This window comes from Camelus bactrianus, chromosome 6 (genome assembly GCF_048773025.1).
Source record: "Camelus bactrianus isolate YW-2024 breed Bactrian camel chromosome 6, ASM4877302v1, whole genome shotgun sequence".
Taxonomy (NCBI): Eukaryota; Metazoa; Chordata; class Mammalia; order Artiodactyla; family Camelidae; genus Camelus; species Camelus bactrianus.
The window spans coordinates 54,310,459-54,332,395 of record NC_133544.1 but is presented as its reverse complement, the minus strand read 5'-3'; the positions used below and the strand labels follow the sequence as shown (position 1 = coordinate 54,332,395).

Here is a 21,937-nt window from a genome sequence, read left to right as displayed (position 1 = left end):
AGAAAGACAGATAGCCTCATTTTTAAAATAGTTATTCAGAACTATTGTGATCTTATATTGGCCAAATGGAATAGACCACAAAGGAGGTAGAAACTGATGCAGGAGAGAGATTTTATTCAAAAGACCTTCTAACTTCCCAGACCTGAACTTGTGTAATAACCATATAGAAATAAACTTGCCTTTTATTCCTAAACGGGATTTCAGGACAGAAGTAGCTCTACACAGTCTCCTCTCTTTTGTGAGATGAGCCTCTAATGTTCTCCTGCCATAGGAAGCTAAGAACTTCAGAACTACTACTAGTCTACTTCACCACCCTGCTGCTAACCAGTTCACTGAGACACAAATTGAAGTAAACCCCTTATTTCCTTTTATATTAGAAGAAGTGAACCTCAATTTACTTGCCATTCCCCATTTTTATCATTTTCTTACTATGAATAAGACTCCTACAGTAATGACCATAAGTCTGGTAGAGACTCAGCTGACTCTACACTTAGTGCATTACTGCAAAGGATCAATAAAGAAGTTGCCATAGAAACCAACGCCTTTACCTCCAACATTTACCAAAGACTTTTGAGAAGCATTAGACAGATGCCCCTAATGACCAATGCCATCTGAACGCCCTTAGAGCACTGAACAAAATAAATACGTTTGTTTGGTCAGTCTAAACTTCACTGAACTATTTTGTTAAGCATCAAGCATTTATTTGAGTCCATTTAGAAATACTAAAAACAGAAGCATTATATGTTATTTGAATTAAACATGTTTAGAAAAATAAATTCATTTTCAGTTATGTTGTGACTACTTATTAGGGATTTTTAGGGTATAAAAATGTTTTCCTAGGATGGCCTCGCAATTTATACTATTACACAACTAAATAAGGATTCTAAATTTTAACTCTTAAACTTGCAACGACAAACCAGTCAGTCAGTCAGGTTGTAAGTCTGGGTCTCTGGTACATACAACAAATGTATCTAAAGAAGATGGTTTCAGTCTAACTTAGAATTCCAAAGGAAGGACAGCTGTCCCAAAGAGCCTTTTCTTCCCTATTAATAATTATATCGTCAACACACTAGGGTCATCAGGAACTAAAGATGGAAACTACAGTTTGAGGATGTTGCTTAGGATACTCCTTGGCTGAGAACCTGGAATTCTGACCTCAAAGGGGCAGTCGTGTAAGCTGACCAACAGAATGCCCTCTATCTGAAAGAGCTATAATAAATTTAACTAATAAATGTTGCCAAACTTATATACCATCTTTGCACCTAAGTAAGAAGACTTCCTCTTCAGTCCTTTCTACTAATTTATGCTTTTCTCTGTCTTAAAATTTCTAGTTAAATAACCTTTTCCCCAAAACTTCTTGATTAATTCCACCTAGATCCAGTCACTAATATCCAAGTATGCATATTTAAATCAAAATACCTGTATTCGTTCCTCACTTATCTCTTTTATGTTCATCTTATCTTCTCAATATATTTAGTATTTCCTTTTGTCCACAACATTAGTGAATTTTAATTAATTAGGATTCACTAGTATCATTTAGGTTAGCAATATAAAAAGAGCCCAAAGTTCATTTTCTCATTTCCAATTCTAATATATAATAAGTACCTACTCTCTATATTTTACCTTTTTATGCTAATTTTCTCTTACTTCTTTTAGACTAAAGTGCTTAAAGCATTCCACCAATGCAACATAGAAAGCCATAGGGAATATACTATCAATAGTTGGATAGTTAGCAGGGGAGGGATAGCTCTGTGGCACAGTGCATGCTTAGTATGCACGAGGTTCTGGGTTCAACCCCCAGTACCTCCATTATAAATAAATACAGCTGATTACTTTATCCCAAAAACACAAACACACAAAAAAGAAAAAAATAGTTGAATAGTTAAGAGCTGTAGTTGGTTGGTCACTATTTAATTCCAAAATTGATATGAAACTCTTTGGTGCAAATCCAATTTTTCTATTTTAGAGATTTAACCTACATTGGTGAAAAGGTCTGTCATTAAGTTAAAGGTCAGAGGTTATGTGGAAGAATGCAGTTCATTATTTTTAAAGAGAAAATTCACACAAGGCTGGCAAAAGAAGTAACTTTCTCCATCCTCAGAAAAAGGCAATATTCCAAGTAAGCTTTTTAGGAACACATAGTTTAGCTAGTTTATTCAAAACCAATTAAAAATGATGCACATGCTGTTCTGATATAAGAAAATATCCAAACTATTGCTAAGTGAAAAAGCTACTTGTTATTTTCATTTTTTAATTTAGTGTGGTATAGAAAAAAAGAGAACTATCCGCTAATTTTTTGACAGTGGTTACCTCTGGAGGGAACATTTGGGGAACACACTCCAGGCCTCACCCTTTACTTTTCTCTAATGTATATGAATCTTTATAGGTAAAAAAGAGCAGATTTTTTTAAATTGTAAACTTCAGTCTTAATAAGCAGAGCATATAATTTTATTTTTTAATTTAAAGACTTTGGTTTTTTAGACCAGTTTTAGTTTCACAGCCAAGTTGAGAGGAAGATACAGAGATTTCCTATATACTCCCTACCCCGACACATGCATAACCTCCCCCTCTATCAACATCTTACACCAGAGAAGTACACTTGTTACCATGAACCTACATCGGCACGTCATTATCACCCAAAGTCCATAGTTACATAAAGTTCACTCCTGGTGCTGTATATTCTATGGACTTGGACAAATGCATCCATCATTATAGTACCACCAAGAGTATTTTATACTGCCTTAAACATCCTCTGTGCTGCACTTATTAATCTCTCCTCTACCCTCCCCAACTCCTGGCAACCACTGATCTTTTAACTGTCCCCATAGTTTTGCCTTTTCTAAAAAGTCATACAGTTTGAATTATACTATATGTATCCTTTTCAGATTGGCTTCTTTCATTTAGAAATATGCACTTAAGGTTGCTCCATGTTTTTCATGGCTTGATAGCTCATTTCTTTTTAGCACTGAATAATATTCCACTGCCTGGATGTATCACCATATATTTATCCATTCACCTACTAAAGGATATCTTGGTTACTTTCAAATTTTGGCAATTATTAATAAAGCTGCTATAATCATTCATGTGTAGGTTTTGTGTGGACATAAGCGCTCAACACCTTTGGGTAAATAACCCGGGTTATTTTTTCAAAATTCCGGGTCACCCATCAGTATCATGAAAATTTAAATGAAAGCACCTAGCACACTGCCTAGCATACAAGAAAAGTTCAATAAATGCTAGCATACTTTCAATTCTTCAGTGTCTTCTAAGGTTACCAAATTATATATCTTATATGCAGAGCCAGGACAAAGTATACTATAGTTAATTTTTATTCCATCGCCTCCTTTGCTATAAGGTGCCGTTTCTTGCTGCTGTCAGTATTTCTACTTTTAGAAGTACCTTTCTCACACCTGTTGCTTCAAATCACCTATGAATCTTTCACAGCTCCCAGAACATCTTGACTGTGTTTGTAAAATGGCTGAAAACAAGTTGCCCAAAGCCTACTTTAACTGAAAAAAATTACCAAATATACAATTATATTCTGACTCAATTTTTCAAATTCTCTCAAACTTTAGTTCTTTTTTTACACTGAATAATGACTCAACAGTCCAAAATGTTTATTTGTTATGTGATGTTTACCTCCTTTTCTCCTTTTTCCTGATTTAATTCTCCAGTTCTAGGGTTAGGGAAAGAAGATGGGTTTATCACGCAAGCATTTGATTTCTAGCTCACCATCTTTCCAATCCTTCATTAAACAAACGACTATCAGGGTTGTTAAAAAGAAAATGAGAAAGCTGGTTGAAACTTGGGTGCCTTGAAATCTACTCGTGTAGCACTTTTTAGATCACATACAAATGTGGAATGACTATCTTCAAAAAACAACTATGTCTGTCTAAGACACTGAAATTGTAAACTGTGGGATTTCCTTTCAGACCTGCAACTGACAAATTTGATTTCAAGTGACAGTGGCCCAGGCAGCTATTGTAGCCTCACATTACTATTGGCATGTTTCAAAAAACAAACAAACCAAACCAAACCAAACAAAACTCATGGCCACCAATAAACACATTCAAATACTAACAAGACACCTACATCAAAAGGGTAGTATTATACAATACAGCTTAAAACATTATATATGTCCTTTTATCCTGTGAGGCAACCCTGTAAGGCAGGGGTCCATTTAATACATGAAAAAGACTAAACCTTAAAGATTTGAAATTACTTGCTGAGAACTATACAGCTAATCATAAATGGCAGAATTAAAAACTAAGGACACAGATACGGAAAAGTGATTTTGTAAGTCAGCCCCGCCTGAATTTAGATCCTACCATCTACAACTTGAAAGACAGGAACAGACGCCCCATGACTTTTTGTTCACTGCTGTATGTCCAGTGTCTAGAACAGTGCAAGTAAACAGCAGGTATCAGTAAATATATGTTGAGTAATATTACCAAAAAAAGCACTTAACTTCTTTGGATCTCTGTTTTCTTATCTGGAAATGGAAACAGTTAAGTCCTTGCCTGATATCTGCTGATATAATGTATACACAAAGCATCTGGTAGCTATTTAAGAATTAATAGACTTGACTAGCAGTGTTTTTTCCACAAGACCACCCATCCTCTCACTTCTTCCATAGGCTCTAAGGAAGTAGCAGAGGACAAATGTCGGCATGATTGGCAGGCAAGCTGGTGGTAATCAGGATGGGGAGTGTAAAGAAATAAACTGATGTGGCTCAGTCAAGTAGTCAGCTGTTCTCTTTACTACTCTGTCATAGCAATGACAAAAGATCTTCTAGAAGAATCTGTTAGCTGACTGCTAATTTCAGAACAGAAAGTCTTGGTGGGGAGGGAAGCACCTAATCTATACTCATAAGATGCAAAAAAAAAAAAAAAAAAAAGAAAGAAAAAAAAAAAAGAAAAGGGAGGAGGGATATCTAAAGGTAAATGAGACAATAAGAATATTAAGGCAAGAAGACTCAGAGGACCTATACTAATTCAGCCTACAAATGGGCCCATCCATTTCTCTGTAATGTAGCATAATCTTTCCAGTTAATCTAATTCTAATGGATAAAAAACGTCTTTAGGACCAAGGATAAGTACTACCAACAGGGATTGAAACAAAAGGTAGATGCTACTGACAAGTAGAACAAAAGTTAAAAGCAAAGGGACATGGTGCTGCCAATGGTACCATCAAGAATATGAAAAGACAACTCACAGAATGGGAACAAATATTTGCAAATTGTGTATCTGCTATGGGACTTGTACCTAAAAACACAAAGAACACTTACAACTCGGTAATAAAAAGATAAAGAACCCACTTTTAAAATGAGCAAAGGGAAAAAAATAAAATAAAATAAAATGAGCAAAGGACAAGAGTAGACATTTCTCCAAAGAAGGTACACAAATCAATAAACATATGAAACGATGCTCGACATTATTAGTCATTAGGGAAATGCAAATCAATGACATATCACTTCACATCCACTAGGATAAATAAATTAAAAAAAAGATGGACAATCATAAATTGTCCATACGTGAGGATGTGGAGACATTGGAACTCATACACACTAGTGGAAATATAAAATGATGCAGCTGCTCTGGAACAGTCTGGAGGTTTCTCAAATGCTAAACACAGAGTTATAATACAACTTACCAATTCTACTTCTAGGTATATACCCAAGAGAACTGAAAACATATCTTCACACAAAAGCTTATGCACGAATGTTTGTCACAGCATTACTTACAATTGCCCCAAAGTGGAAACAACCCAAGTATCTATCAACTGATTAATGGATAAACAAAATGTGATAGATCCATACAGCAGAATGGATTTTATATTTTATATTTTTTTATTAAAAAATATAATAAAATAAAATATATAAATAAAAAAATAAAATACTGATAAATGCTACAACTCGGATGAACCTTGAAAAAACTATAGTAAGTGAAAGACACCAAACACAGAAGGGTACATATTTTATGATTCCATATATATGAAATGTCCAGAATAGGCAAATCCACAGAGATAGAAAATAGATGAGTGGTTGCCAGGGGCTGAAGAGAGAGGGTAGTGGGGAGGGCCTGCTAATGGGGACAAGACTTACTGGGATGATGAAAATATTCTCGAATTAATAGAAATAGCCACACAACCTCGGTAATATACTAAAAACCACTGAACTGTACACTTTAAATGAGAAAATTTTACAGTGTGTAAATTATATCTCAATATAGCTCATTTAACCTAAACATCAGAGGAAGATGAAAATGTGGGCACTGTGTAAGCAAACTCTTCTAAATTCACATTCTAACTTTCAAAGAGTGGACAGTCAGAGCAGGAGCACAGATACTTCATGTTGTGGATCCATGGATCCCATGAAGATAGAAAACACCTGCTATTTCTCAGCCACTGGGAGAAATCCATTTAATTCTCTAAATAAGCCCCCTAAGGATAAACCTCATGCCATAGTCAGGTATAAGGAGCCTGCAGATAAAGGTCAATAGGGATACTGAGGAAACTCAACCTGGAGCTTCTCTCATCACTGAAGCTGGATTTGCTCTAGCCGACCCCATGAGGACACCAGAACTTTACCACTACCATCATCACCTCAAAACTGAACTCAATCTCAGAAGCTACACAAGTAGATGGGAAACCAGAAGGGATATATGTTCCTTGGGGACATATTCCAAACGAATAACATCAGGCCAAGTCATTTTTTCATATCGGTGTGATAGATAAGAGTTTATAAGCATGACAGAAAACTAAAAAATCAAAATGGAAAAAGATTTGACTTTTTTTACTTGTTGTTTATTGAACACTTGTGTACCTGGCACTTCATATACAGCACTTCAATCAATCTTCACAATAATTCTACTATATATGCAAAGAAGAGATAAGTGATGTTAAATAACTTGCTAAAAAGTTAAACAAGTTGTAAGCGGGGAGGAGGGGGAGAGGTACAATTCTAAACAAAGAAAATCTAGTCAAGTTTATATATTAAAGTTATTTTAACTAAAATTTAAGTGGAGAGGGGAGGGTATAGCTCAAGTGGTAGAGCGCATGCTTAGCATGCATGAGGTCCTGGGTTCAATCCCCAGTACCTCCTCTAAGAATAAACAAACAAACAAACAAACCTAATTACCTCCTCCTACCAAAAAAAAAAAAAGGAAAATTTAAATGAAAAAGGTGAAAGGATAAGGGTGTATGGAGGAACTAGGATCTAATGTTGCAGAAATCTCAAGTCAGGCTTGAAGCTTAATTATAATATAAAATATAATTTTTAATAGAAAAACTAGTCAATAATAGGAGAAAAATACTAAGCCTCTTGGGCCACCAGCAGCATTATTTCCCCAGCAAAATGCCACTATATTGTATATAGGTAGCAATTTGAAATGTGTACAGCACACACACACACACACACACACACACTCTCTCTCTTTCTCTCTGTCTCTTTCTCTCTCTCATTTTAGTCTCACAATAACCTGAAAGGACATCATTGTCCAACATGGTCAGTCTGACTCAAAAGCCTAAATAAACCCTTTACTATCACACAATTCTGCCTCCCATAAAACTAGAAATTTATGGCTCTTCTCAAACCATAAACAAAAATCAAAGGTAAAAGTATTCTACTGAAACCAAGTGGTAAATGTGTGTATTATTTACTGTACTTTTTTATTGGTTCTGCCTTAATTCTATTATTATTCTTTATATGTATTTTAAAAATTCTTTTCACATTTACTGCACATTTAAGAAAAAAGCAAAAATTTAAGTGGAAAGATATTTGCAACAACATGAAAAAGAGTTTAACATGCATAGTATCTAATGAAGACCTTTCACAAATCTATGACAAACAAACCAAAAGAAAAATGGGCAAAGGACCTGAAAAGCAGATTAAACACTGAGAAATCATCAGATTTGGCAAAGATTAAAAGACTAAAATAACCAATGTTAGCATGAGTGTAGGGAGCCCAGGCCTAGCCTCTATGGCACTCTGGACCTAGATGTCCCTGAATTACCTCATTCATATGCTTATTTTCATACCTGGCAAATTGACATGTTTGTCTCTCCCTTACCTAAACTCTTTAAAGGCATCTTAATTCTTTTCATATCCCCAGCACCTAACCCAGTGTCTAGCCTCTAAGTGACACTCATGAATCACCTAAGCAACATGTCCACGAAACACCATATCAGAGCAATCAGAAATATCTGGTCCTGAGATAAGAGCAAAGATGGCTAGACTCTGATAGTGTTACTTCCTGAGGCTTCTGCGTCTTACCATCCACACAGGTGCTAAAGGCAAAAAAGTCAACGAGTCTTCCACAATTTCTCCTTTCCCACAAAATGATTAAGAATGGCCAATATGAATTATGAAAATTAAGCAAAATTGTGACTCAGATTTCCCATTTCTACAACCCTAATTTACTACTGTCATTAAAGCTACAACTATCTGAAGCCTATTTTTAAGGTACAACAAAAAAAAGCTGTGCGAAAAACACTGAACCACTACATTTCTAGATGGAAGCGATATTCCTAATGTTAAAGGTTAAGGTATCCCAATGATTTGTAAATTAGAAAATACTTTGGCATAAGTCAAATAAAACAATGACTGTAAGGAGAAAAACACTGTCCTGGTCCCCAGACATGGCCGTATTATTCTTGCTGGTGGTACACATTGGTATGTTCTTGGTGGGGTTACTGGTGACATACCAATCTTATCTCTTGAAAATAAAAATACAGTTTTTTCCAAAAGTCACTAGACATATAAAAAATCCTTCAGTTTTTACCCTAGTTGCTTTCACAATTTAAAAAAGGACTTAAAAATTTGATTCTTTACCAAAATGAAATCCAAACAAATTTAGATCTTAAAATAAACATCTCTTGGCTTTTTAAGATTCATGTAGAGTAGCAGTTAATAACTAAAATAGATTATATTAAGATATTATTCTGAAATTACACATAAGGGGGAGAGGGTAGAGCATGCACTTAGCATGCACAAGGTCCTGGGCTCAATCCTCAATACTGCCATTAAAAAGTTAATATATAAATAAACCTAATTACCTATCCTTCCAAAAAACAAACAAATGAAATTACATACAATTCATGATGATTCTCCAAAATAAGATAATAAAGAATATAATTACTTATGTTTGTTATTATTTACTTATGTTCTTTATTATTACACAATTACTTATGTTCTTTACTGTAACATAATATACAATAACTTTTGACTGCTGAAGTTTAAAACTCAAAAAGAAAAAAATTTGCACTCAGGTTAACAAAGAGGAGAAAAAAGCATCCCAAAATAGTCACTGTCTCAAAAGTGAAGAGGCTGTAAAAAGCTTTAATGCAAATAAAGATTACTGTAACAAATATCAGTGACTAGCCTATCATAAATGCTTAAGATTTCAGGAAAGCACTGATAATTTTTAACTTAGTGCCATAGATAATGTCATTTAAAATTTTCATATGTGAAAAATCTGCTTTTTTCTTGAATACCTGGATAAAAAAAGAACTTAGTGGAGTATATAAAACTCAGTCCTTATCTTATCAAAAGAACTACTAAAACCCAGCAAGAAATACAGGCATGTTTAAACTATTAGGTAACATAATGAGAACACAGTAGATATCTAAGATATATCTAAGATTTTTTTATTCTTAAACAGAGACAAAACTTTGATATAGGAGAAGTTATAAAGAAAAAAGAGAAGGAATGTGGTTTTTAAAGCAGTAGACTAATCTTCAAGATACTTTAAGTGAAAAAAGGTATAAATCATAATATGTTACCTTCCACATTAAAAGGGACAGGAGGATGTGTGACTCTGTGTGTGTACGTAACGTTTCTGTATATAAAAATCAGCTCTGGAAAAATACACAAGAAACTATTAACACAAGGATTACATGGGGGCAGGGGGGTAACAGGGTAGCTGGAAAATAGTAAAAGGGAAGCTCTCCTCAGTTCACTGTTTTGTGTATTTTGAATTTGAGCAATGTGACATCAAAAGAAAAAATTAAAAAGTACCTTACCTTGCACCATTGTTCCTAATGACTTCCACAGTTTCTTCAACAAAATATCGATCCTTGACATATGCAAAAATATCATCACAAATTTCATGTAAGCGTGAACGATGTGTAAGGTTGGTCAAGTATAAAACTGGAATAATTAGTGGTTCTGGAAAACTCTGAAGATTCTGTCTTGCTTTTTTTTCTGATTCAAGTGCTTCCTGATAGGTCAGTCCAGGTCTACCCGTCACAGCACAACTCCACACAAGACTGTTGCACAGAATGGTTCGTTCAAAAAAGTCACTGATTAAAAAACAAAAACAAAAATCCATTACCTATCATTTCACAAATTTTACTTTAAAAGCTTACTTTATTGCAAAATTTCACATAGAATTATAGAACTCAAATAAGAGTTTAGTGACTGGTCAACTTACACATTAATACAAACCTAAGAAAAAATACATTTAAACTGGAAAATTTACATTTTACAATTTAGAGGTACATTCAGCCAAAATTGGACTTTGATTTCCATAGTTTTGAAACTGGGAGTGAAACAAAATAAACTCAAACTTTCCCTTTCCTTCTAATTTTTAAGCTTTTTGTTCCAAAGCAATCAAAACACTGATTTAATTCAAGGACTCAACTATGAATTTTAAGAAGCTTTGACATAATACTAGTGAAAAACTGGGGAATCTAAGCAACTATCTCCAATAAGGGAAAGGTTAAGTAAATTACAGTACTTCATAATTAAAAATCAGTCACTAAACAGCATAAGGAGAGTTCTTAAATAACATGCAAATAAGAAAAACAACATTCCAGTCTGCTTCCCTCTTATATTCTTTCAAAGTAAAAGCTTACCAAAACAATACATATAATATGGTCCTACTTACTTTAAAATAAAAAAAGAAAGAAAGAAAAAGGGAAGAAAGGAAGGGAGGAAAGGAAGGAGGGAGAAAGGGAAGGAGGAAAGGAAGGAAGGGAGGGAAGGAGAGAAAGATAATCTGAGGAAGTATAAAAAACTTCTGGAATGTTATACAAAAATTAAGGTAACAGCTACAGAATGGGGATGGGACTAAGGGACCCAGTGCTTTTCTGCATTGTTGGAATTTCTTAGTATGAGTACTGATTTCTTTTTAAAAATTCTGTTCAGTCATTTTTAAAATGCAAGAGATCTATAATATGGAAAGACTTCTAAGGTATATTAAGTAGAACAAACTCAAATCACTGAATGACATAGTTCCATATGCATTAATTATAATAATAGCAAAAATGTGTGAATATTTGTATCTATACAAATATAACAAACAGATGTTCCCTATGGAGAAAGGGAGGGACTGGGAAGGAAGGAAATAGAAAATTTTGTTCTAAATATTTCTATATAGTTTGAATTTTTACAATGAGCATGTACTCATATTATTTTTATAATAAAAATATTTCTAAAGTAGAAAAGGTTAGATGTATGAAAAAAAAGTTAATAGAGTTGCCTCTAAGTGGTAAGATATGGGTAAATACTTCCCTCCTGAATAATGATATGTAACCAACATAATTCCTCCTTCCTGAAACCCCCCTTTCCTTCTCCTATCATTCTAAAAATTATTAAAACTGTTACATAGTTATTTCCTTGTTAGTATATCTGTATAGGTTATCCTTGTAGCAGTTTAATCTGCAAAGATTTGGGGTAATTCCATTAAGACAGTTTCATTTGTATCTTTGTCTATAGATTCTACAACAACAAAAAGATGAAGTCTATGGAAATAAAGAGAAACTAATCATACCTTAACATAAATGAAATCTAAAGAGATAACATACATATGCCAAGTTGCATGACTAATTCAGTACAAAGAAAATCCTTTTGAAGTATGTACCCTTTAGTAAAGGAGATAATGGATGTCTATCATTAAAATACAAAGTAAAAAGTGATTATTACAAGACAGAGGCAGTTATCCTTCGGGAATTCAGAGGAAGGGAAGGAGAGGCAGGCAAAAAAGACCAAGAAATACTAGAATATTTTTGGGAGGAAGTGGCATTAAGGTTCAGGACTTAAAGGAAAAGTAGAGTTGAGGGGAAAAATGCCAGAGAGAAAAAAAATGAGTATAATCTGTTTCTTATAAGCAAGAAAACCTATGTCAGATAAATAATTTATTAGCTAAGAGAGAGGCAACAGACATACCCAATAGGTGGTTATCAACAATGTGGAACAAAATGAATGAAATGGATGGATGGATTTTGAAAGAGTTCTTATTCAATTTTTACTGCCTAAAACAGCAGTACAGAGAAAGACAAATACTGTATGATATCACTTCAATGTAGAACATAAAAAATACAACAAACTAGTGAATACAACAAAAAAGAAGCAGACTCAAAGATAAAGAGAACAAACTAGTGATTACCAGCAGGGAGGGGATGAAGCGGCAATATGAGGGAAGAGTGAGAAGTACAAACTATTGGGTAAGACAGACTACAAGTATGTACTGTACAACATGGGGCATATAGTCAGTATTTTGTAATAACTGTAAATGGAGTGTAACCTTTAAAATTGTATAAAACTAAAAAAAAGTTTGCTTAGAAAGCTTTATAAAAGTTTTAAACTTTTCCTATAGAAACAAACATATCTATAAGACTTAGATTCCCAAGCCACATATGGTTAGCACATAATGTACATGAGGTATATGTCTAATAATTTCAACTCTATCTAGTACTACAGGTAGCCTCTGATCAATGGCGAGGAGAGGGAGAGGGGTGCTAATCAAAAATCCATTATAACTTTACAATCAACCCCCTTAACCACACTCAACTGTAAGAAAAATATACTTCAAATCTAGATATCTTACACATTAACTAGTCTCTAAGCCAGTGCTAAAAGAACTAGAATGCAAGCCACACAGATAATTTAAAATTTTCTAGTAGTCACATTCAAAAATTTCTAAAGAAATAGTAATGAAATTAAATTAATACATTTTATTTAACTCAACATATTCCCAACTATTTCAGTATATAATCAATATTGAAATATTTTACTTATATTTGTACCAAGTCTTCAAAATCCAGTATGTATTTTACATTTACTTCACATCTTAATTCTGACTAACCACATTTCAAGTCCTTAGTAAACCCTGTGCCAAAGAATGGCTCCTGCATTGGACAGCACAACTCTAGCCATAGCAGGTCACTATTTGATAGCCTGGGGTATTTGGTGCCCCAGCAGGGGGACAGACTCTACACTGAGCTGCAAAACAGTTTAAATTTGTTACCATTGTTTAAAATACCAAGGGAAGCAATGATAAAAGTGTTACAAACCTCCAGGAAACATGTGGGATAGTCAGTAACTGGTGACGTACCTGCCCTTCACACAGGTTACCACCATCCTCTAGCAAAGTCTCTAGAAAAGTGTTCGTACTGTTTGTTTCCTTTGTGTCCATCTTCTCTACAAAGTTCTTATTACATTATAGCCCTGCTGTGCACCAAGATCTACCCTCGGGGGAGGGAGGCAGAGGACACTACCACAGCGGCCATATTTAAGCAAGGGAAAAAAATCCAAGGTTATTTCTCCTTATTCATTATCCCCTACCAGCATGGCACCATTTCTAACATTACATACCTTCACTTACTTCCATTTCTATAATTCTGCTCTTCATTCATTCATTACACACATTCAAATGTGTAGGATTTTGTTACTAATACTGAACTCTAGGGGATAAGTTACAGTGCCTCTTCAATATTTATATTATAATAATGTAAAATGATGAAACTTTTACAAGGAGCACATTTTATTATTGTGAGCAAAAATTTACAAAATACAAAGTACTATTTTATATCAGTTTAGATGAATATAGATTATTATGTCTCCCATTTATTACTACATTCCGTCAACAATCCTCTTTACCAGAGATGGGTATACCTACTGGCCCAGAAGTCAAATGCAGCCTTTCACTTGTTTTTCTAGTTTTATTGGAACACAACCACACCCATACCTTTATTTAGGTAATGCCCCTGACTGCTTTCTCACTACATTTGCAGAGCTGGGTAGGTATAACAGACACCTGTTTTACCTACCTACGTCCTATAAAGCCTAAAATATTGACTATCCAGCTCTCTAAGAGGAAGTTTGATGACCTCTGCTCTTTATCATTATTTCCTAAGGAAAAATTGCTTCTGAGTTACCAGGTAAAGTACTGGTAAGAACACACTTCTAAAATAAAGTCAACCAACCCTCTAATGAACAAATTAAGGAACAAAGGGCAACATACTGTTGACTTGCTAGGTATTTGGAAAACTTAAAACCTAGTAGAATAAAATGAAAAATGAAGTGACACAAAAACCAGAATCTAAATGCAATTCAGAAAAGGTCTATGCAAAGTGTACTCTGTTTACTTAATGGCCCAAACTATATTAACCAAACATAAAACAAGGTAAGAACGATCTAGCAGAATACTGCAGAAAAGATCTAAGGGACATAAGCAAACTCCCCTGTCCACAGAAAAATTAGCAACTGAGAAATGCAGCCATAGGTTAAAAACTAACATAATTTCTAACTTAAATAGCATATGGTATGCAAGAGATGCAAAGTATGTTTATAAACTCAGAAGAGTGGTAACTGCGAGAAGACAGCATAGGTTTTTCTAACAATTCCCTTCATTGAAGGGGTTATAAGAGCAGGAGATTAGGTGATCATGAGCATGGTGGGCTATACATACCTTACACTATATAGAGAAATAGTAGCTAGATGAAAATTACATTTATTACATTTATTCATAAATGGTCAGGGAAAGTTCAATTAATTAAAAATAAACTTTAGTTTAAAAAAACACTAATGAAATACTACTTTGCACTCTACTTAGTGCTGCCTCAAACAGACTTAGATCTAATAACGTACATGGCAGGCTCCTAAAACCTGCAGATACCAAGCTGGTATAGTAATGAAGTTTTTTTTAATCTAAAGACTAAAACCTTAAGTAGAAATCAACAAAGGTGAAACACTCTAGCTTCATCTTTCAGGACACAACTCATATGTTATCTCCTATTTGAAGGCTTCCTCAACTCCCCAGTAGTTATCAGCTCCATTTTCTATGTTCCCACTACACTGGCTCCATAGCACATATGTGATTTATGCCATTGTGTTATTGACATACATTCATCTCTTACTAGAGGGACAAATTATCTCAGCCTCTCCAAAGACTTTCCAAAGTACAGAGTCAAGAATAAACAAATACATTCTCACTGGCAGTCCACATTCACTTTTATGTATATCTGAAAAGAGAAAGCGTACATGTCAATGGGAAGAAGAGATTAAAGTGTTTGAATCTCAGCTTTACCACATGTATAATATGACTTTGGGTAAGTTACACAATGAATCTGGCTCCCCTTCTGTACAGTGGGAATGATGTCCATAAACAGTGACTGTGAAAATTAAGTAAGATAATACAGTATGCCCAACATACTATATGTGCTAAGTTTAGTAAATAATATCAACTCTTACTGTTCAGGTACCATATCTGCAGAGAGCTCTTAGAAAAATACACAGAAGAATAACCTATATGGTAGAGGAATAATGTCAGAGGAACACATATAAGACTTGAGAATCTTCAAAGAGAAAGTTTGGCACTAGGAAGGAGAGTGAGAAAAGGGATTAACTGCAGAGGGATTATCAGCGAACACCTAAAATCCAATCACAATGACCCAAATATAAAATCTTTTATCTATTGCTTAGTGGTAGACTATTTGCAAAGAGGGTTAAAGGTGTGCAGGTTCCTTAGACATGACTCTAGTGCTCTTCTCACAAGACATGGAGTCTATTTCACCCCTCTCCCAATCTGGGCTGGCCTTGAGATTGGCTTTCACCAACATAATACAGAAATGACATTGAGAGATGTCCACTCTTACCCTCCTGGAACCCTGAGACAAGCATGTGAAGAAGCCCAAGCTAGCCTTCCGAGGATGAAAAACCACATGGTGAGAAATGCCATCCCAGTATATTAAATCATCACATAGTACACTTTATATATGTTACAATTTTGTCAATTATACCTCAAAAAAGCTGCGCACACACACACACACACAAAGAAAACCCATCCCAGCTGAAGTCCCTGACATGACTGAAGCTGCCTCTTACCCATCTAGCTCCAGCCAAGCCTCCAGCTGACTACAGCTAAATGAGTGAGTACAGAGAGACCAGAAGAAACCACAATGGCAACCCACAGAATAGTGGGCAAATAAAATAAGTGGTTGTTTTGAGCCACTAAGTTGTAAGGTGGCCTCTTATACTACAATCACTGATATACATATTCTGTCTAAAGAACAGAAACATGGTAGCCTGCTAAGGAGATAAAAGGTTAAAACTCAAAAAGGAAAGTATTTAGGAATCTGTTATACCACCCACAGAAAAAGGATTCACAGACCCTAATATCTGGGTCATGTGGCAGACTTATTCCTAAGGAGGAGCTGGACACCTAATTTGAAGACACTAGCGATCAAGATCAACTTTCCTTGAAAACTCTATGCTTACCAAAGGGCTTTCTGATAATAAGATTTCATACATAGCTGATTATCAGTTTGGGAACTGGTCTATGTATTTACATTTTTACCCACTGTAAATTGATGGCATGCTGGTTTGTATATATCTAGAACTTAATCACTTCAGAGTGTAGCAAAAAAGTCAAATGTCTGAGCAGACAGGAGACAGTTGTAGCTACATAAAGATCTAGGCAGGCAGCTTGAATCCCAAGTAATGCCCCCATGTTTTGAGTGCATACTTATTGCAAACTTTAATAATAGGAAGAATTCTCCATAGTAGGTATCATGAGATGGTAAATAAGAACACAAACTTAGAGTTTTAGGTATGTGAGTGAGAATTCTAGTGTCACCAATTGCTAGATAGATGGTTTTTGACACTGATCTTGGACTTACTCTCCCTACCTCAATCCCAGCTTCCTCATCTGTAAAAGAGGGTTGTTGAAAGGACTGAATTTAACAAGTGAGGGGCTGATGAACAAAACAGGATGCCTTATAAACTAGTCAAACACTTTTCACTGGAATGCCAGGTTGAAACAGAAGCTGGTTTGTCAGAGATGTTGTGGAAGAGATTCCCACACTTTATATGTATTTCCCATCACTCAAAGATGGGAAATACATGTCAATTCCAAGAGTCTAAAATGGCTAAAAGAAGTGATTTTATTTTGGAAATTAAATTCACTAGGTAATACAACAAATCATTTTTCTGTTCCACAAATCTAGAATTTCTGGTATTCAGACCTGACTATTCCATTTTTGAACAATCCAAAGACAAAAAAAGAAAAAAATTAAAACAAAATTGTTGTGAGCTAAGTAAATTACAGGATAAATTTTTATCTCATTTAAGACATTAAGTTTTGCACTTTATTCTTTTTATCTATGAGCTTTGTTTTTCTTGTATTTTTTCCCTAGGTTCCATGTATACGTGAGATCATACAGTATTTGCTTTTCCCTGTGTGACTTACTTCACTTAGTATAGTGCCCTCTAGGTTCATATGTATTATTGCAAATAGCAAGATTTCATTCTTTTTTAAGGCTGAATAATATTTCATTGTGTATATATACCACATCTTCTTCACCCATATATCCATCAATGGACACTTAGGAATACATACCTTGACTATTGTACATAATACTGCAATGAACATGGGATGCACATATCTTTTTGAATTAGTGGTTTCATTTTCTTTGGATAAATACCCAGAAGTGGAATTCCTGGATCATTTGGTAGTTCTGTAATTTTTTGAGGAACCCCAATACTGTTTTCCATAATGGCTGTACCAATTTATAGTTCTACCAATAGTGCACAAGGGTTCCCTTTTCCCCACATCTTCCCCAAAACTTGTTATTTCTAGTCTTTTTAATAATAGCCATTCTAACATACGTGTGGTGATATCTCATTATGGTTTTGATTTGCCTTTCCTTGATTAATGATGTAGAGCTCCTGTTGGTTCTCTGTATACTGTCTGTGGAAAAATATCTACTCAGATCTTCTGTTCATTTTAAAATCAAATTGTTTTGTTTTTTGCTATTAAGTTGTTTGAGCTCTTTATGTATTTTGAATTTTAGCCCCCAATCAGATATAAGATTTACAAGGGGGAGGGCATAGCTCAAGCGGTAGAGCACATGCTTAGCATGCATGAGGTCCTGGGTTCAATCCCCTGTACCTCCTCTAAAAATAAATTAAAAAAAAAAAACCTAATTACCCCCCCCAGTAAAATAAATAAATAATACAATATATGTGGCAGTCTCATTTAAAAAAAAAAAAAAGATTTACAAATATTTTTTCCCATTTAGTAGGTTGCCTTTTCATTTTGTTAATGGTTTCCTTCACTGTGCATAAGCGTTTTAGTTTGATGTAGTCCCACTAGTTTATTTTTGTTTTTATTGCTTTTGCTTTTAATGTCAGAGTCAAAAAAACCACTGCTAAGACCTATGTCAAGGAGCTTACCACCTGTGTTTTCTTCTAGGAGTTTTATGGTTTCAGGTCTTACGTTTAAGTCTTTAATCCATTTGGAGTTAATTTTTGTGCATGGTGTGAGAAAGTGGCCCAGTTTCATTCTTCTGCACTTTAGCTTATGCATTCGCCAACAGTTAATGTACTATTTTTAATGAGTCTTCTTTACTTATGGAAAACAGGTCAAACAAGAGTTAGCAATTAGTTAAAGAGAATACAGTTCAAACAAATAAAGGAGTTGGTACTATGTAATCAGTAAGAATCCATCTTTGTCATAGTCCCTGCCTCAAAGAATTCAGAGTCTAGAAAAAGACAAAATGTGATGCAACAAACACACTGCATTACAGTGCAATAACTGCAGATGTTAACACTAGCTAAAATGGAGGGGGTGACCACTGCTGCTAGAAGGACAAAGGAGGAAGTGTTAGGCTATAACATCAAGTAAGATAGACAAGATGGTATTTAACAATTAAAAGGTCACTGGCAACCTCTAATAACCAGAGTTAGGGGCAAAAGTTACTTTGCATTGTGCTGGTAAGTGAACAAGGTGGAGACGTGCAGTGAAACTCTTTGACACTGATTAGAGAAAGTTACATTCAAGAAATCAAAAACCTGAGCAAATAGGTGAGCATAGTGATCTTCAAACAAATACAAAAGAAAAATGTTCAAAATTATGCACTTAACGGATAATCTTCAAATTCACATAGACCAATCTGTGATTTAATGAATTAGTGAAAACAGAAGTTTCCTTCATAGTTTCTCCAGACTTGTGGAAAAGGTCCGAATACCATAATCTGCAGATCACCATAAACCATCCATTATGAATGCATTTTTAGAAAGATCTCTTTGTAATTATCTAAGAGAAAGTAATCCAAATTTTAACACAATTAAATGGCAGTCTTCTTCCAATTTTGCCAATTCAGGGTTATAAACATTAATACCCAAGAACACCAGTAGTTCTGCTTTGCTCAGAAGAAATGATTAAATACCTTTGCTCTCAAACCAATCACTTCTCTTAAACTGCTCTTGATTTCCAAAAATATAAACACTTCAGCGCAGAGAAAACAGAAAATTTAAAAACTAGTTTTTTTTTTTTAAGATTTTAATGTCATTAAGACTACAGAGGACACAGTTCCTTAAAATTAATGGAAGGTTGGTATGGAATACCAAAAATCTCTCCCTTTATTTGGCATTTCAGATTTCTCCACGATTATAATAAATCATTAAGAACCTAAGTATCTAGGAAGTGTTTGATTCAAGAAGGATAATGGCTATATTCATGCTCCCTTCTAAAGCGAAAAGAGTACCTCAAAAAGGTAAGAGTGCTTATATAAAAGGAGATACGTTTGAAATTTAAGTCCACTTCCTTATTTTGTTGGCACTTTTAAATTCATTTTTTGGAAAAAAAAATCAGAATTATCAAGGATTTTAACTTAAACTTTCTTTAAAAATAAGACAGCATCCTTATCAAGTTACCTAATCCAAGTTCACTTAAGTAGTTACAAGAGTGAACTCTATTTGAGTAACAAAACAAGTCTGTACAGGAGCAGAGTAAGATGTGCACTCCTATTTAAAAGTACTGTCTGCTGAAAAATCTCTCTAGATATAACATGTTTGCGTGTAACTCCCTCTGTGGAGCTGAAGAAAAAGAAGGCTTGCTTAAAATAAAAGCTCAAAGGAACTGTCTTTTCTAACTTCAATACTCATTTCTCAGACAGGTGCAGAGTTTGCCTAAAGCCCTCTCTTCATCAAACCCCCACTCAGAAAAGGTGCCTCCTACACACAATTTATTTGGTTCCTATAATACTTGGTTTCTAAGCCACAAAGGGATTCCTTCTGAGTGGAGAGGATAAAGCATAAGAAAAAGGGAGGATCAGGCTGTTTCAGTGATTGATCAATTCAGGTTCTCACTTGGAGATCCTGTTTAAACACAGAGCTCTAAAACACCCCGTTGTTTGGTGTCACGGGACAAGGGGATCTCTTGGGATAAACCAGGCGAGGGACTAAAAATTTAGAGGGTGAAACTACACACGCAGCAGCTCCGGATTCTTATCAAAACAATAGCGAGTGGCACATGTCAGGCGGCCCACATGCGCAGGGGGATAAAGGAGAGGCTGGCTGGGGCTGCAGTTGAACTTGTCTTAACCCCCTCCCCCAACTCCCACCGCTGCCCTGCCGGCTACGCGAAAGTGAAAACGAGGGGGCGCCCGGGGCCCTGCTCTCTCCCCCGCCCAGCCCCGACTTCTTCCTCACCCGGTCTCCCGGGGGCGGAGACGCTGAGTTCCCCGGGGCCGAGAGTTAGTCACCAAGAAGAGGCGGTGACAGAACGAACGGCTGGCTCCGCACACTCCGAGGCCTAGCCGCACGGGACCGGAGGCGGCCGGCGGAGTCTCTGGTGTCCTGGGTCCCCCGGCCCCCGGCGAGCCCCCTTCTTCCCCGAATCCCAGCTCCGCTCCCCACCCCACCCCCGCCCCAACCCAAGGCAGCTCCAACGTCAGGCTCCACTCCCGACCGAGGAAACGACGCCCAGCCCGGCCGTTTCCTGCCCCCGGGGGCGGGGATTCCCTCCCCGGGCCGGGGGACTGCGGCTCCGTGCCGCTGACCCGAGCGGGGATCCCCTTGGCCGCCGGGCGGGGATCCCGGAACTGGCCCCGGAGCGCGCGTGTGGCCGCGGCAGGGAGGGGCAAGGCGGGGAGTTTCCGCCGCTCGGCGGCCGGGCGGCAGCCGCGACTACAAGCGATCCCCGCGGCCAGCGGGGGACCCCAGCCTCCTCCGCCCAGGCCGGCTCTCCCCACGCGCGCCGCCGCCGGTCGCACTGCCCGGGGGCCCCGCGCAGTCACCGGGTCGGGCTGGGGGACCAGAGAAACTCGGGCCCGCGGCCACCCGTCACTTTCTAGTCGCCCCGCCAGAAGCCCAGGGCGAGGAAAAGAAGAGAGACAAAAGGGCTCTGGGGAGGGAGTCCCCACACTCCCCCGCACCCCCCGCGCCCGGCCCGGCCCTTACTCGTAGTGGCGGAAGATCTCGTTGGTGACTTTACAGTAGAAAACTTCCTCGTCGGGCCGCAGGTCCGCGGGCGGCTTCTGTCTCACAAACGGCTTTCGGTGTAGCAGCGGCATCTCGTGTCTGCCGGCGGGCTCACCCGGACCCTCGGCCGCCCGCGCCGCCCCGCTTCCCTATCAAAATTGGAGGGAAAGGAAAGCCGGTAAGGTGGAGAGCGCTCGGCGGCGGCGTGGGCCGGTCCGCGCGCCGGGGGAAGCTCGACTGCCTTTTGTGTGACTGACGCGCCGCGGCTTCTACCGGAGCCGAGGTCGCTCCTGTCGCGGCCAGGGTTCTGAGAGAGCGGAGCCGCCCCACCTCCGCTCGCCCCGCTGCCGGCTCACAATGGGGCCGGACGCCCAGCCGCAGGCCGGCGGGCGCTGCGGGAGCGGCGGCGGCCCCCTCCCCCAGCGCCCGCTCCCTGTCCGCCGCCGCCGCCGC

The 21,937-nt window shown here is 37.2% G+C and overlaps 1 protein-coding gene across 3 annotated transcripts in view; it reads right to left on the bottom strand.

Moving 5' to 3' along the window:
- BAZ1A (bromodomain adjacent to zinc finger domain 1A) overlaps window positions 1-21,596 on the bottom strand; it is a 76,171-nt gene extending 54,575 nt beyond the window's left edge. For all 3 annotated transcript variants that reach the window (XM_074365655.1, XM_074365656.1, XM_074365657.1), the window contains exons 1-2: window positions 21,464-21,596; window positions 10,021-10,299 (exon numbers count right to left, since the gene is read on the bottom strand). In XM_074365655.1, the coding sequence (XP_074221756.1) occupies window positions 10,021-10,299; window positions 21,464-21,576 (392 nt within the window). In that variant the 5' untranslated portion in view covers window positions 21,577-21,596. The remainder of the gene's footprint in view (window positions 1-10,020; window positions 10,300-21,463) is intronic.
- Between the last annotated feature and the right edge of the window lie 341 nt (window positions 21,597-21,937).